Here is a 14163-nt window from a genome sequence, read left to right as displayed (position 1 = left end):
AGGACGTTAAATCCCATTTACTTTCAATTCACTCAAGTCCATATGGTCTATTGACCGTGTAATATAAAGAGTGGTCTCCCTTTTACACAAACTGAAATAGGGTTTAACGTCGTACTTTTTGCCACCTACAGAGAAATGAAATCGGGTTTAACGTCCTACTGTTCTGCTCCGAATGGGATAATGGAGTCGAGCATCCGCCATACAGTGTGCTATGAGGGAAAGTTTGCCCGGGCAGCGGCACTATGGCCTACTCTTTATCGAGTTCCAACTGCCAAGGGATCTTTTACGTACACGGCAATGTATACACGGGACCTCGGTATTTAGTCTCACCCGAACGACTAGATAGCTGCCCTTGTCAGGTCCTCCGTCCTGTACCACTGACAAGAGGAAAGCACGTCGGAAAATCCAGATGATGTTTCTTGACCAATGAAGGGATCGAACACTCGATCTCCAGACTAGCGAGTCAGCGTCTTTCCCACCTAGCCACTGTGGCTCCCTCACCTACCGAGCTAAAGAAATGCAATGCAATGAAATGGGGTTTAACGTCCTACTGTTCTGCTTCCACAGGGCTAATGAAGATTGGCGTGTGCCATACGATATACTATGAGAGAAATTTTGCCCGGACTTTTGTACTATTGCCTATACTTTTATCGAATTCCAACTGTCAAGGGGTCTTTTACGTGCACGCCAAAATGTACACGAGACCGCTTCGATGGGACTTTTGCCGGGACAGCGGCGTTTCCGTCTGCAAATTATTGTAAGGATTACCATCTTGCAATTAGAAAAGGCAATATTACGATAATCAAACATGAACAACGACAAAATCAAAGTGCAATTATTATTTATTTATAAACTACACAGCATAGCGTTATAATCAAATATTATTTCACTATATTTATTTTGTTATTGTAATGGATAAGGGAGGTAAGCTGATTTGAACAGAACAGTACAAGTTCATCCAGAAAACATTATTTTGATTACAGGCCAAATTTCTATATAAAAATATATGGAGTATCAAAATGCAGAAATTATTTTTTAAACAAAGTTGGTTTGCATAAAATAGTACAAGTTCAAAATACATGAAGTTGATCTAGAAAAAAATATTTTGATTAAGATTTATTGAAACAATAGAGCAACGTAGTAAAATTCACTATACAAGTATTTGGTTAATATAAATGTTAGGGTATATTAAAATTTAGGAAAATGGTTTTAAGAATAAAACTAAAACAAAGTGGTTTGCATAAAACAGTACAAGTTCAAAAGGCATGAAGTCTATCTTGAAAACAAAGGAGCAAATTTAACTAATTTGGTTACCATAAATAGATTAAGCAATTACAATATGGTCGGTTTGACTAAAATTGCACAAATTTGAAAGACAACGATTATTTTATTATTGAGAAAATATCTATTTCGCGATTTTAATTCAATATTTGGTACAGTGATTTTATTGTATTCGCTTAAACTTTAGGATCTAATTGATGCACATGTACTACATATTTTATACAAAACGAAGATAACCTTATCAAATATAACTTATTTACATACAAACGACAGACCATAAAGCTAAGAAAGTGATTCAGGATAGTCATCCAGTTTGTAGGCCAACAAGCTATCTAACATGTTGATACAGTGATCTGAAAAGATATGAAATGACTATAATTAATGTCTAAGATAGACAACTCCGTAAAAACAAGCCTACAAATTATATTAATATGGCGTGTGAACATAACCAATCCATCCTTATTACCAGATTGATTACAAAAAATTCCTAATTTTAGACGTATTGTAATGGTACTGGTTTATGAATTTGTATGTTGATTCACTGCTAGACGTCCATGATAAAAGCTCGTTCAAATCTTCGTTCAGCGATAAAAATTACCTTGTGATTTTGATGTCTATTTTAATTGGGGTTGCTGGATGTTCCGAGACTATTTTTCATTATAAAAAGACTAGCATATAACTACCACGAACTCTCAAGTATTAAGTAATGAAGTAAAATGGGATTAACGCCATACTTTTTGTGCTCTATCCGGACTAACAAAGACTGATATACCGTTTACGCCTTCCGATTTTCACTTCAGCTTATGTGTAATGATTTAATGAAATTAAGTTTAACGTCATAGTTTTCTGCATCGACTGCGGTGATGAAGACGGGTTATACGCCATGCTATGGGGGAACGTGTGCCCGGGCAGCGGTGCTACGGCCTTCTGTCTTTTCGAATTATACCAACTGTCAAGGGTTCTTTTGCATGCACGCCAACGTCTACCAATGTCTACACGGGATCTCAGTGCACAAGTAGAAACCAAGCCGATAAACGCCAGGATCGAACACGGGACGTATAGGTTAGCGAACCAGAGAGTTAACAACACTCCAACTTTACAAACAAAGGGACTTACGTAATCAATCCATCCTTTAAAATTCTGGAACCCAGTACCTTGACCTAGTATGAAGGCACACTGTGATCTTAGTATTCTAGCTTCAACTGTAAAAGAATTAGATATGAATTGAAATAGGGTTTAACGTCCAACTGTTCTGCTCCGAGTTCTTTTATGTGCATGCAACGGTTTACTCGAGACCTTGGGTTTTCATCCCATCCGAACGTTGTCCCTTGAGAATTATATGTGGCATCATGGGTTAGTTTCAGAAGTAAAATATCCATGTCGCTTAGATTGCCCACTTTTATTTATTATTTTCTATATTTCATTTATTATTTTCTCCCACCGACATTGTGTGTTCTGAATTCGGGGTGAGGGGGGGGGGCGAATGGTTAGCACGTGCGCGCTGTATGATAAGGCCCGTCATTGAGTCAACTGGCGTGGTTTCGATTCCCTGGTTGTACGTGACAAGGAGTAGGATCGCCTGTCCAGCCTCTTGGGTTTTCTCCGGGTCCACTGATTTCCTTTCACTGCCAAAGACCCGTAAGCGCAAGCGAATTATTGAAATAAAATTGAACCATGTGTTAGTCCCAAAATGACCTAGTTTGTGTCGAGTGAATGTTAACCTCTCTCTCTCTCTCTTTCTCTCTCTCTCCCTCCCCCTCTCTCTCTCCCACCCCTCTCTCACCCCCTCTCTCTATTACCTGTAATAGAGTCACTGCTACCCCTACGGTTAACTTTAGCTCTAAACTGTCCATCTTTCAAAAGGTATCGAGCAACCCGCCATTGGCTCTGATAATAAAACAACATTAAAAGTGTTATTAAAAGAGTTGATAATATTTAAAATACTCGCCCAATTTGGTTATACATGGCGACAATCGAGTCCACAATATCAAAACAAGCTAAACATCTTTGATCTGGTTTAAAATATACTATTCAAAAAAAGTAGGGGATATTTGATTTTGGGGGCATAATACTAAAATATGCAAATGACTAAGAAAAAAGTCACTATAGAACCTAAGAGAAGAAACATTTCCAGTTACATGTGACGCCCAAACGCACCAATAGCTACCGCATGGAATGCAGGTGATGCTTGGGATCATCATGGGGGTCCAACCCAAGATTTGCACGACTCTGACTTTGAATGTTACAGTCATTGTGGCATTGAATTCCAGGGTGGAAACATCAGTTTAATTGTTTTAGTGACCAGAAAACAAATTTTGATATGCGTCGGCTTACCCAAAATGAAAGGTTACGTGCCCTTGGCATGCTACAGATCGGCACAACACAGGCGGTTGTGGCGCGGACGATGAATGTTTCTCAGTCTGTCATAAGCAGGCTATGGTCCAGATACCGTGATACACAATCTGTACAGGACAGACCACGCTCAGGTCGACCAAGGGCGACAACTCAAGCCCATGATCGATTTATCCGTACCTTGGCTTTGAGAAATCGTGTCATCACAGCAAATCAGATCAGCGCTCGTCTTCAAACAGACACTGGTGTGAGAGTGAGTGGCCAGACGATTCGGAATCGACTGCATAGGGGTCACCTTCGCGCCCGACGTCCTCGCGTGATCCCTTGTTTGAGAGATCATCACATTCAGGCAAGACGTCGTTGGTGTAGGGATCGTCAACACTGGGATAATCGACGCTGGAGCAATGTGATGTTTTCAGATGAGTCAAGGTTCACTGTTGATTTTTTGGACAGACGTAGGAGGGTGTGGCGTCGTTGAAACGAGCGCTTCCAAGACGTTAACGTCATCAGACATGATCGATTTGGGGGTGGTTCTGTTTTGGTGTGGGGAGGCATCACTGTTGCTGGAAGAACGGCTTTACATGTTGTTGCAGGGCGTGTTACAGGCCAGTACTACCGGGACAACATCTTGGCAGTCCATGTTGTGCCGTTCGCACGACGTCATGGCCGCCGTTTCATCTTCCAGGATGACAACGCAAGATGTCACAGGGCCAGGATCGTTACAGGTTACCTCCAACAACAGAACATCACCACATTACCTTGGCCAGCACTGAGTCCCGACCTCTCCCCCATCGAGCATGTCTGGGACATGCTTGGACAGAGGTTACGTCAACGTCAACAACGTCCTGCCAATGTCCAAGAACTTGCTGCTGCGTTGCAACAGGAATGGGACAATCTGGACCAAAATGAACTTAGACGTCCCATTAGGAGTATGCCACGTCGGATCAATGCTTGTTTGGCAAACAGAGGAGGATTTACCCGTTACTGACTTGGTTGTGATGCTGTGGTAACTTTGCTGTTTGACCCCGGGTATCATTTTACCCTTATAATGGTCAGTCTGTGCCTTACTTAGTCTAACGATCATTTGGAATAAATCGATGAATGTGAACTTCATTTCATTTTGTCATTTGTTTCTTCGTCAGTTTCATTAGGTGACTTTAATAACACTTAAAAATCAAATATCCCCTACTTTTTTTGAATAGTATATATATGGAAGACAAAGAAGCTCTTTATTCATAGTCCTATTATTAGATTTTGATTCATAGTCCTTAATTTTTAGTTCATCATAATTAGCTGTCATAGTTGTATAGTAAAATTAGCATTTGTATCTTAAAATTAATACTAGTTTTACAAATCAGACATTTCTCATATCAGATTTGTAAATTGTATATTTCTTTAATTTCGTTGAATTGTTTATATCCAAAAACAAATCTCAAAATGATCAATGTCCCATTTTCTCCACCGACCGGGACAATGAACACGGGCATGCGTCGTGCAGTATGTTATTGAGGAAATTATTCCCAGACAGTCTACTTGTCATCGAATTCCAACTGTCAATGTTTCTGTTACGTCATACGTGCACAAAAAACGTCTTCACGAGATTTCGTTTTTTGTACCATCCGATCGACTAGATAGAGAAAGTTCACCCAGATTTTCCGGCGTGCCCCCCCCCCCTGTCAGTGATGCAGGACGTAGGGCCTGACAAGGACAGCTGTCTAGTCGTTCGGATGGTACGAAAAACCGAGGTCCCGTGTACACATTGGCGTGCACGTAAAAGATTCCTTGACAGTTGGAATTCGATATAAGAGTAGGCCGTAGTGCCGCTGTCCGGGCAAAATTCCCCTCATAGCACACTGTATGGCGTATGTCTGTCTTCATTAACCCAGTTCTGAGCAGAACAGTAGTTTTGGTTCATTATAGTTTATACGTACATACGACTTAACATCAAGTGTGTGGGCAGATGCTGTAGTATCCTGAAGGTTGAATCTGACATTGTTATTTCGGTTGGTTATGCTTATGGACGGTTGTTTACCACAATCACCATTGGTAACCACGGCTTGTTCTTGAAAAGTATAAAACTCGTTCCGATACCTGACCATTATGTTAATTTTAGATCTGAAGTCAACATTAGCCAATGTTAGAATCTTAATGCTGGCGTTGCCATTGAAATAAGCGTTACCATTTTGGATTATAGCCCCATAGTTGTCATACTCTCCAACGTCGTCTGCGTTGAAATGAATGTCCACAATAGGCTTGCAGGCAGCTGAAATCGAATTATACCAAAATGGTGTTCAAAACGGATATTTTAGAAAAGTTAAACCAAATACAAAATAGTAAAAGCTACATGAATGAATGAATGGCGGACATACGCCATAGATTGTGCTAGGGGTAAATTTTGCAAAGACAGCGGCGCTACGGCCTAGTCGAATTCCAACAGCCACGGATTCTTTTACGTGCACACCAATGTGTACACGAGATTCCGATTTTTCGTCCTATCTGACCGGCTATACGACCCTTCTTTCCTGCAGCGCTCACTGACAAGGGGTAACTATGCCAGAAACTGCAGATGAACTTTCTCGGCCAACACGCGACATCCAGCTTAGCGAGGCAACGTCTTACTCACTGAGTCACAATGACTCCCTATGATCAACATACATTAACTGTCTGCAATAAAACAAACAACTAGGAAAAATATATCCAATTAACATGCAGATGGGAAAACGTGCACGGGGCGTAAAAAAATAGATCCAAATGTAAAAGTATATTCAGACAATATTGAAGAGCTAGTTGATGGTGGTTTATGTTAAAATATAATAAAATATACAAGTACATTCAGATTGTACATGTCTACTTACGATAACAAGAAGCTCCCAATAGTGTATCACATAAACAGGTGGCTTGGTTAAAAGTCGTACCGCCTGGACAAGGCATCTTTACCGTACCAGATGGGATAACCCAATCATAATGACATCTATCATTAGTTCTTTCTTTAAACACACAGTCCACTGTAAAAATATATTATTTAAGGTCTTTATTTGGGCTTCAAGTGTCTATCATTTAGACATTTATATTCACATGACAGGCCTATAATCAACTCTATGGAATATCGAATGGACGTGATTTACATGGATTAGAACAGCCGCGAGATTAAAAAATTTAACGATACAATGGATAAAATTGAGACTTGTCAAGTACCGTTCCTACGATAATAAACAATCTATGCTATATCTTCAAACAGTCATATCTTCGCTCAGTGTAAATAATTAGAGTGACATTTTCAATATATTCATTTTTCATTATCTATTTATGAAATATTATGGTAAGAACGGCAAACTGTATATATAAATCTTGCATAATGCATCTTTAACTTTTAAGGAAATCTTTATTACCATGTGTTTTGGTGCCACATAGCCCAGTCGGAGCTGACATACTATAACTTCATTTCGAGACTAACCTATAGTTCAATTGTTTTCAATACATTGCTTGCTTGTATAAGAAGTTCGGTTTGTCACGCGCCTCTACTCCTTGTGACGTACACCCGGAGAATCAAAACCACGTCACTAGACTGAGTGACAGATCTTATGATCTAACGTGAAACTATTTGACACCCCCCCCCCCCTGACAGACAGGATATATACTATTTCAATATATAAGTAATACTACATACCAGGAATAGGTGGCTGGCTTTTGCATGACGTATTTACAGTACAATAGCCATTAAATGAATCATAGGAAGAAGCAGGTTGACATTGTCTGATTTGTGTTTTACTATCTACACATCGATAATACTGAGAACAGTTTCCATTTGTCTTGTATGACTCACCATCAACTTTTGTATTGCATGGATCTGTAAATAGAAATGAAACCACACACACGTGTATATTATGCATGAAATACGAACACCATCAAACTTATCAGCAGAAATTATTCGCTTGAAAGGGATGCCATCGAGGCGAGTTAATTAACTTTTTTTCTTCTGCAACTTAAATTCTTAAAGCAATTCTTTACTGTGTTGGAAGGAAATCTGCATAAAATATGGGTACGTAAAATAGTACACGAAGGCGTAAAATGAGTAAAAAAAAGGGCACAATTCTACCGGGATCTGTTTGTGTTACTACGCCCGATGCTATCGAGGCCTATGCGGCTCGTGAACTTAAAAGAAGACTTTCGCATTACCTCTGTGAAACAGATCGAAAAACTATTTGTATTTAGCTATTCACAGTATCAGTATTACTATAAATTATAGTATTACAACGCGTCGTCATACAACGGTACACGAACTCTTCATACCAATCTCGTAGCCACGGTGGCTAAGTGGGTAAGAAGCTGGCTCGCTAGCCTGGGGATCGCGGGTTCGATCCTGGTATTGGCAGACATTTTCCAGTGTGGTTTCACCTTATCAGAGTTGCAGGACGGAGGGCCTGGCAAGAATAGCTGTCTAGTCGTTCGGATGCGACGAAAAACCGGTGTACACATTGGTGTGCACGTAATAGCTCCCATTTTAGCTGGAATTCGATATAAGAGTAGCGCCGCTGTCCGGGCAGAATTCCCCTGATACATACTGTATGGCACATGCCCGTCTTCATTAACCTAGTTGGAGCAGAACAGTAGGACGTTAAACCCCATTTAATTCCATACAAGTTTCGTTAGTTAAAATGTCAGACTTCAAAATACAAATCTTTCGTTTTCGAGAAACTATCCCCATGGATTTTCATTTCATATCAATTTCGTTAGTTAAAATGTCAAACTTCAAAATACAAATCTTTCGTTTTCGAGTAACTATCCCCATGGATTTTTAAAATTTGACATATAATCCAGCATACAAATGATATCAGGAAAGGGGTTTCGAATTTCATAAATACCACTCAACAACAAACCACAAACCAAGTTTTGACATTTATGCAGAATTAGTAGACCTTGTTTCATTTTAATTTACTTACGAAATAAATAGAGAGAAATGGGTATTTAACGTCCACGCGACAAAAACATGGTCATTTTGGGACTAACATAATTCAGTTTTATTTCAAGGAAACCGGGGAACCGAGGATGGACAGCCGACCCCACTCCTTGCCACGTAAGAGCAGCTTACTCCTTGTTACTTACTAGCGGAGAATCGAACCTTTGTCATTTGATGTAAAGACATACTTTATGATATAACACGCACGCGTTACAACATTCGTCCACCCAACTCCCTGCTTTACTTACTCCTTGTCACTTACTAGCGGAGAATCGAACCTTTGACTCCAAGACATACTTTATTATGTAACACACATGTGTTACACCATCAGCTCACCCAAAACCCCGCTTTACGTACGAAAGCAAATGAAAATCTTACCATTATCACAGGCGACATTGCCAATATGATCACAGGTCAGTTTATCTTGATTCCAGAAAGTTCCATATCCACATTGTTTTACGTGGTATTGGAGTAAGGTGAGATCTGTTGTAAATTCACATTGAATGTACTTATCACAATCTGTATGTGGGTTGTATCCAATACCGTTAGCCATTTTACAGCCATCACATGGTTTAGTTGTTGGTTGAGTAGCTGGAAATAGTCAGGACAGTAACATTTAAACAAAATGGTAGGTACTTAAAATATTTTTTTATTCAATATCAACAGTGAAAAGTGTCTTAGCCTGGTATATATCAGCCTATCACCGCCTCGAATCACCACGACCTTTCTCCCCGTGACGTGTACGTTCTCATTACCAAATCATTCCTACCATTGGCTCGCTAACCAGGAGGCCCCCGGGTACGATCCCGGTGTTGGCCGAGAAACTCTGTAGGACAGAGGGCCTGGCAAGAAACCGAGTCTATTCGTTCTGATGGGACGAAAAGCCGGGGTCCCGTGTAGACGAAAGAACTCTGGCAGTTTGAATTCGATATAAGATTGGAACGCAGACTGTATGGCCTATGCTCGTCTTCAGTAGCTCGGATATAGCAGAAGCGTAGGACGTTCAACCCCATTTTATTTCATTGCAAATCAATTCACATGACCATTACCAATCATAGATGACAATAAATTGCTATTCTGGTAATCATATGACGTGTTGATGGTTATCCAACTTAATTAGACCTTTAAGTCATTGTTTACACCAACCACTAATTGCATGTGGAATTGTTTAAAATAGTGTCAGAGTGCCAAACATGGATTCTAGATAAGCAAGGTCACATAGTTTAGGCAGACATAATAAATCCAGAACAGGAGACAATTCAGTAGATTTGAATAGAAAATTAATTTTAACAAGAACTACCGTAATATGGACCAGATACTAAGCATGAGGTCACCACAGTCATCATGAAATTGTGATGTCATATAACAAATAAGAAGTCCTTCCATGGATACTCATGGATGATCGTACGTGCTTTGGTGGATCCGTGTGTTTTTTCACAGAGCGTCGCCCCAAAGAGCATCAACAGCAACAAAATACAGGTACGATAGCCTGTACGAAATTGTGAACTATATAACACGAAACAAATTAGTATGGTTGATTTGACCAGATTGTTATATTGTTATAATTACTTGGACAAATCAGATTGTTATACTTACTAGGACAGATTTCCAACACTAGACTGCTTATCTGTTGGGCAAGTGCCGTGTAGTCGGTGACAGATGATACCTGGCCAGATGATGAGGCTATACCATTTAATTCCTCTGAATTAATATCGTCTCCGACTCCGATGGCAAACATATTAATGTTCTGGTTTCTGGCATTTGTTGCTTGAGTCAATGTTGCACTCGGAGTTAAAGATTCCCCATCTGAATATTTAAAACGAAAATGGTGTTACAACTTACAACACAGGATTAATATTTTCTGATTTCTGCAAATATTCTACTAATAAAAAACTGGGAATTGATATGATTACCTAACCTGGTTACAGTAGACTGCTAATTTTAATTGAGTGATATTTTGGCCTTATGCTTCTAAAATAAATAATAGTTAACAGACAAAAGTACGTTCTGCTCCCATACATTGAAAACTATCTATTACTATAAAGTTTCTTACCGGTGATAACAATGCCAACTTTGGGGCTTGAAGAACCACTGAACATCTCAATCATTTTGGCGATACCCAAGTCGGTGGCTGTTCCTGCACGTGCATGGTTAAGATTATTTATTTTGTTAGTTAGATCACTGGCATCGCCTGATAATGGAATTACATCTCCTACTGTCGAACTGTAGACGACCACGCCGAACCGAACTGATGAACTCACCCCCAAAGCTGTAACAAAGTCGCTCAAAGAATCTCTAACTGATTGAAACTCTGTTGGTCCGACACTGTCAGAGCCATCGACAACGGCTATGACGTCAATAAATTGTTGGCACCCAGTAGAATCTGTTGAAAGAATGATAAGAATATTGTATTTTATTTTTTCTTACTTTATAAAAACTGTAATAATAACGACGTTGGATTTGGGCACAAATAAACTTTATTGATACAAGAGAGATACATGTACCTCCCTGCAGCCAAAAGAAATATTTCACATTTATAAAAAAAAAGGCAATTGAACAACAAAGTCCCTTGTAAAGGAAAGAAAACAGACAATCAGAACCAGGACAGTAAATGCAGGTACATGTATATATAATAGGCTAAACTACATGGTACTAACTATATTTAAAAAAAAAACAGAAAAAAAGATTTAATGAACATAAATAAAGGTGTGTTGGCGGGCAAAGAAAGTATGCTGGCTACATGAGAGCTGAGCTTATTTTACATTGATAAAAAAAGTCCCAAAGTGTCCAATTGTATTATATTAAGTTGGTTTACGAGGACTTGCAACAAAATCTGAACAGTACATTGTTGAGCGGGGTGTGCGCGTAGTTCAATCGTCCGCTTTTATCGAGGTGATATCACAGACAAGGGGTATGCCTTGAAAGCTACTATTTAAATATTAAATGAAATCATGAATTCAAAGGTTACGCTATATTTTTCTAAATCAATGACAATAACGCAGGTAAGTATATGATTTGTTTTTTTCCGAATTCAAAATAATACCAGTTGAAGTGTACTTCAAACCATCATAAATCGGGTGAAATACAGACTGCAAATTCCACAAAAAAAAAACATATTATCGAGACTAATTTCACGATTGCAATCAAATGGTGTTCCTACTCTTCTTCACCATCAGGGCTAATGGAGAGCACCATACACCATGCAGAGTGCTATGATGGAAATTGTGCCCAGAAAGCGGCACTACGGTCTGCTGTTATTTCGAATTCCATCTGTCAAGGGTTATTTTACGAGCACGCCACGAGTAAACGGGGCTTCCAGGCAAGATTAGACGCTGTTCCTTGTCCTCCGTCCCAGGGAAACCTAGCCAGGAAATCCCGAGGATCTTTTTCGGCCCACACCGGGATCGATCCCGGGACGCCCTGATTAGTCAGTCAGCACCCTACACACTGTGTCACCGCGGTTCTGTATTAATTTCAAAAACCGCCCCTTTGACGGTTATTGTCTATAGCCTATATTCTATAGGGAAGCCGATTGTTTGATGTTTAGTACCTTATTAATCCAGTCCGATCCGAGTATGCCTGTTGTTAAGATTAATTTGCATACCACTAACAGAGAGAGAGAGAGAGCGAGAAAGAGAGTTGGTTTAATGTCCACTGGACACAAACTAGGACATTTCGGGACTAACACTTGGTTCATATTGTGTGTAGGGGTCTATAACAGTGGGGGAAAACCAGAGGACCCGGAGAAAACCTACGAGGTTTCATGTACAACCGGGGAATCGGACATGCCAGTTGACTCAATGACAGACCTTATGCTAACCATTCGGCCATCCAACCTGCCTTTGATGTAGGGGCGCAAGACGCTAGCCCACTAAGCTAGATATCATCCGTTCGATCCCGGTGTTTCCTAGAAAGTTCATTGGGATTTCCCGCCTGGTTTCCACTTATCAGTGGTGCAAGACTATATTTAACACACATATATTTTAAAAAAGCAAAAAATTGAAATTATTTTGAGAGAATCCTAATATTCAAGAAAAAAAAATAACATTTCTAGGAACGACTGAATTGAAGGTTAAATATGGTCTGTGGTATATTCACAGAATCGGAATATAAAAACTGAAATTGAAATTATTTTCATAGAATCATAATAATCGGATAATAAAAACTTAAACAATATAAAAAAATATTCTTACCCGAAAAAGCTGTATGTAAAGCCACCAAGGCAACAACTCCCACTAATACCAGATTTTTCATTGTGGCGGTAACTGTTATAATCTGAAATATTTCAAATATTATCATTGATCAAAACGCCAATAGCAGGAGCGTTGCAATTAAAATATAAATTTAGGATAATCTCTGTTAATATTACATATTTCTCTTAATTGATAAAAGCGCAAGTTCGATGTATCAAAAAATAAATGTTATATTAAATATAGGTATGCTTTAAAATGTAAGTTTCTATACTTACTCTTTTAGTTAACTGTTCCTTGGTTAGCCCCGACAGAATGATTTAATTCTAGCAGATTAGGGTCTTTTATATGAAATCTGAATTGTAAAGGCTTATTGTGAATCACTGGTCTGATACATGTACACTCCCCTTTTAACTTACGTACATTTTAGGGGTTTTTTCCAAAAAAGTGGCGGAATACTGAATTAAACTTGGCCGTCGATAGATTAAAGGGTGTATAGCACATATTAAAGGGGCATTAGGTAAGATGGGATAAAGAGCTGGCTGTTCTAGCTATAATAATTAACATATAGATAATGAGAACAGTAAATGCTGATAATTTCAGCCAAATTGCTTTACTCTGAACCAAAAAATTAACGATTCAATTTTCGGCTAGCCTCGATCATCCTGACTAACGTTGATTCTAAAATTTACCAAAGTCTCGATTATCCATTTTTACGTTAAATTATCCATCTATATTCAAATCCACTAAAGATCGACTGTTAACGGTGGCATCGAGAGTTGATTATGACATGGATCATATAATGTCTAATTAATAATTAAGATAACATATCAGGCCTAAAGAAAGACCTGCAATAGGCAGATTTAGCTCTTGCATAATGTATGTTTAAAGGAATATGAGTGTATGTAAGATGACAGTAGTATTTTCTATACACAGTTCACCAACTTGTAAAGGTCACTCCACTATCCATTAAATGTTTGACCACTGATGCTGGCGAAAATTCGTGTCTCCCATGTCCAATTTTAAGTTCGAGGGATTTGATAATCGAGTTTTGGGGTTGAAACGTACACTTGGTTTTATCCACATTTAGTTCAAAGCGATTAAAATCCATCCAGGATTTAATTAGTATTGTCTGATATTTTGTGATCTGATCCAGGGCCAGATTGATGGCTAGATGATAGGTACGACTGTAACCATTCCAAAACATGGCCATTAATAACAAAGTCTGTATGAAGCCGTGTAAACAGTGGTCTGCTGTATCAAAAGCTACGAATCCCCGGTTGTACGTGGCAAGGAGTAGGGTCGCCTGTCCAACCTCGTGGGTTTTCTCCGGGTCCTCCGGTTTCCTCCCACTGCTAAAGACCCCTACGCTCAAGCGAATTA

The 14163-nt window shown here is 39.2% G+C and overlaps 1 protein-coding gene across 1 annotated transcript; it reads right to left on the bottom strand.

Moving 5' to 3' along the window:
- Window positions 1-824: 824 nt before the first annotated feature.
- On the bottom strand, window positions 825-13118 carry LOC126825262 (protein PIF). The gene is made up of 11 exons (XM_050554846.2): window positions 13059-13118; window positions 12784-12865; window positions 10644-10973; window positions 10187-10396; window positions 8969-9181; window positions 7301-7480; window positions 6489-6638; window positions 5565-5896; window positions 3081-3168; window positions 2398-2483; window positions 825-1634 (listed from the first exon to the last, which is right to left on the bottom strand). The coding sequence occupies exons 2-11, from the start codon at window positions 12842-12844 to the stop codon at window positions 1614-1616; spliced, it is 1671 nt and encodes a 556-aa protein (XP_050410803.1). The 5' UTR covers window positions 12845-12865; window positions 13059-13118; the 3' UTR covers window positions 825-1613.
- Between the last annotated feature and the right edge of the window lie 1045 nt (window positions 13119-14163).

The sequence above is a fragment of the Patella vulgata genome, chromosome 6, assembly GCF_932274485.2.
Source record: "Patella vulgata chromosome 6, xgPatVulg1.2, whole genome shotgun sequence".
Taxonomy (NCBI): domain Eukaryota; kingdom Metazoa; phylum Mollusca; class Gastropoda; family Patellidae; genus Patella; species Patella vulgata.
This window is presented reverse-complemented; position numbering and strand designations above follow the sequence as displayed.

Bases quoted from the DNA above. Each gene is read 5' to 3' on its own strand.
- LOC126825262 (XM_050554846.2), bottom strand. From the start codon at position 12,844: ATGAAAAATCTGGTATTAGTGGGAGTTGTTGCCTTGGTGGCTTTACAT. The intron at 2,484-3,080 runs GTAATAGAGAGA...ATTCTTTTACAG, and splicing joins TAGCAGTGACTCTATTACAG to TTGAAGCTAGAATACTAAGA. The intron at 1,635-2,397 runs GTAAGTCCCTTT...ATATCTTTTCAG, and splicing joins TTAAAGGATGGATTGATTAC to ATCACTGTATCAACATGTTA.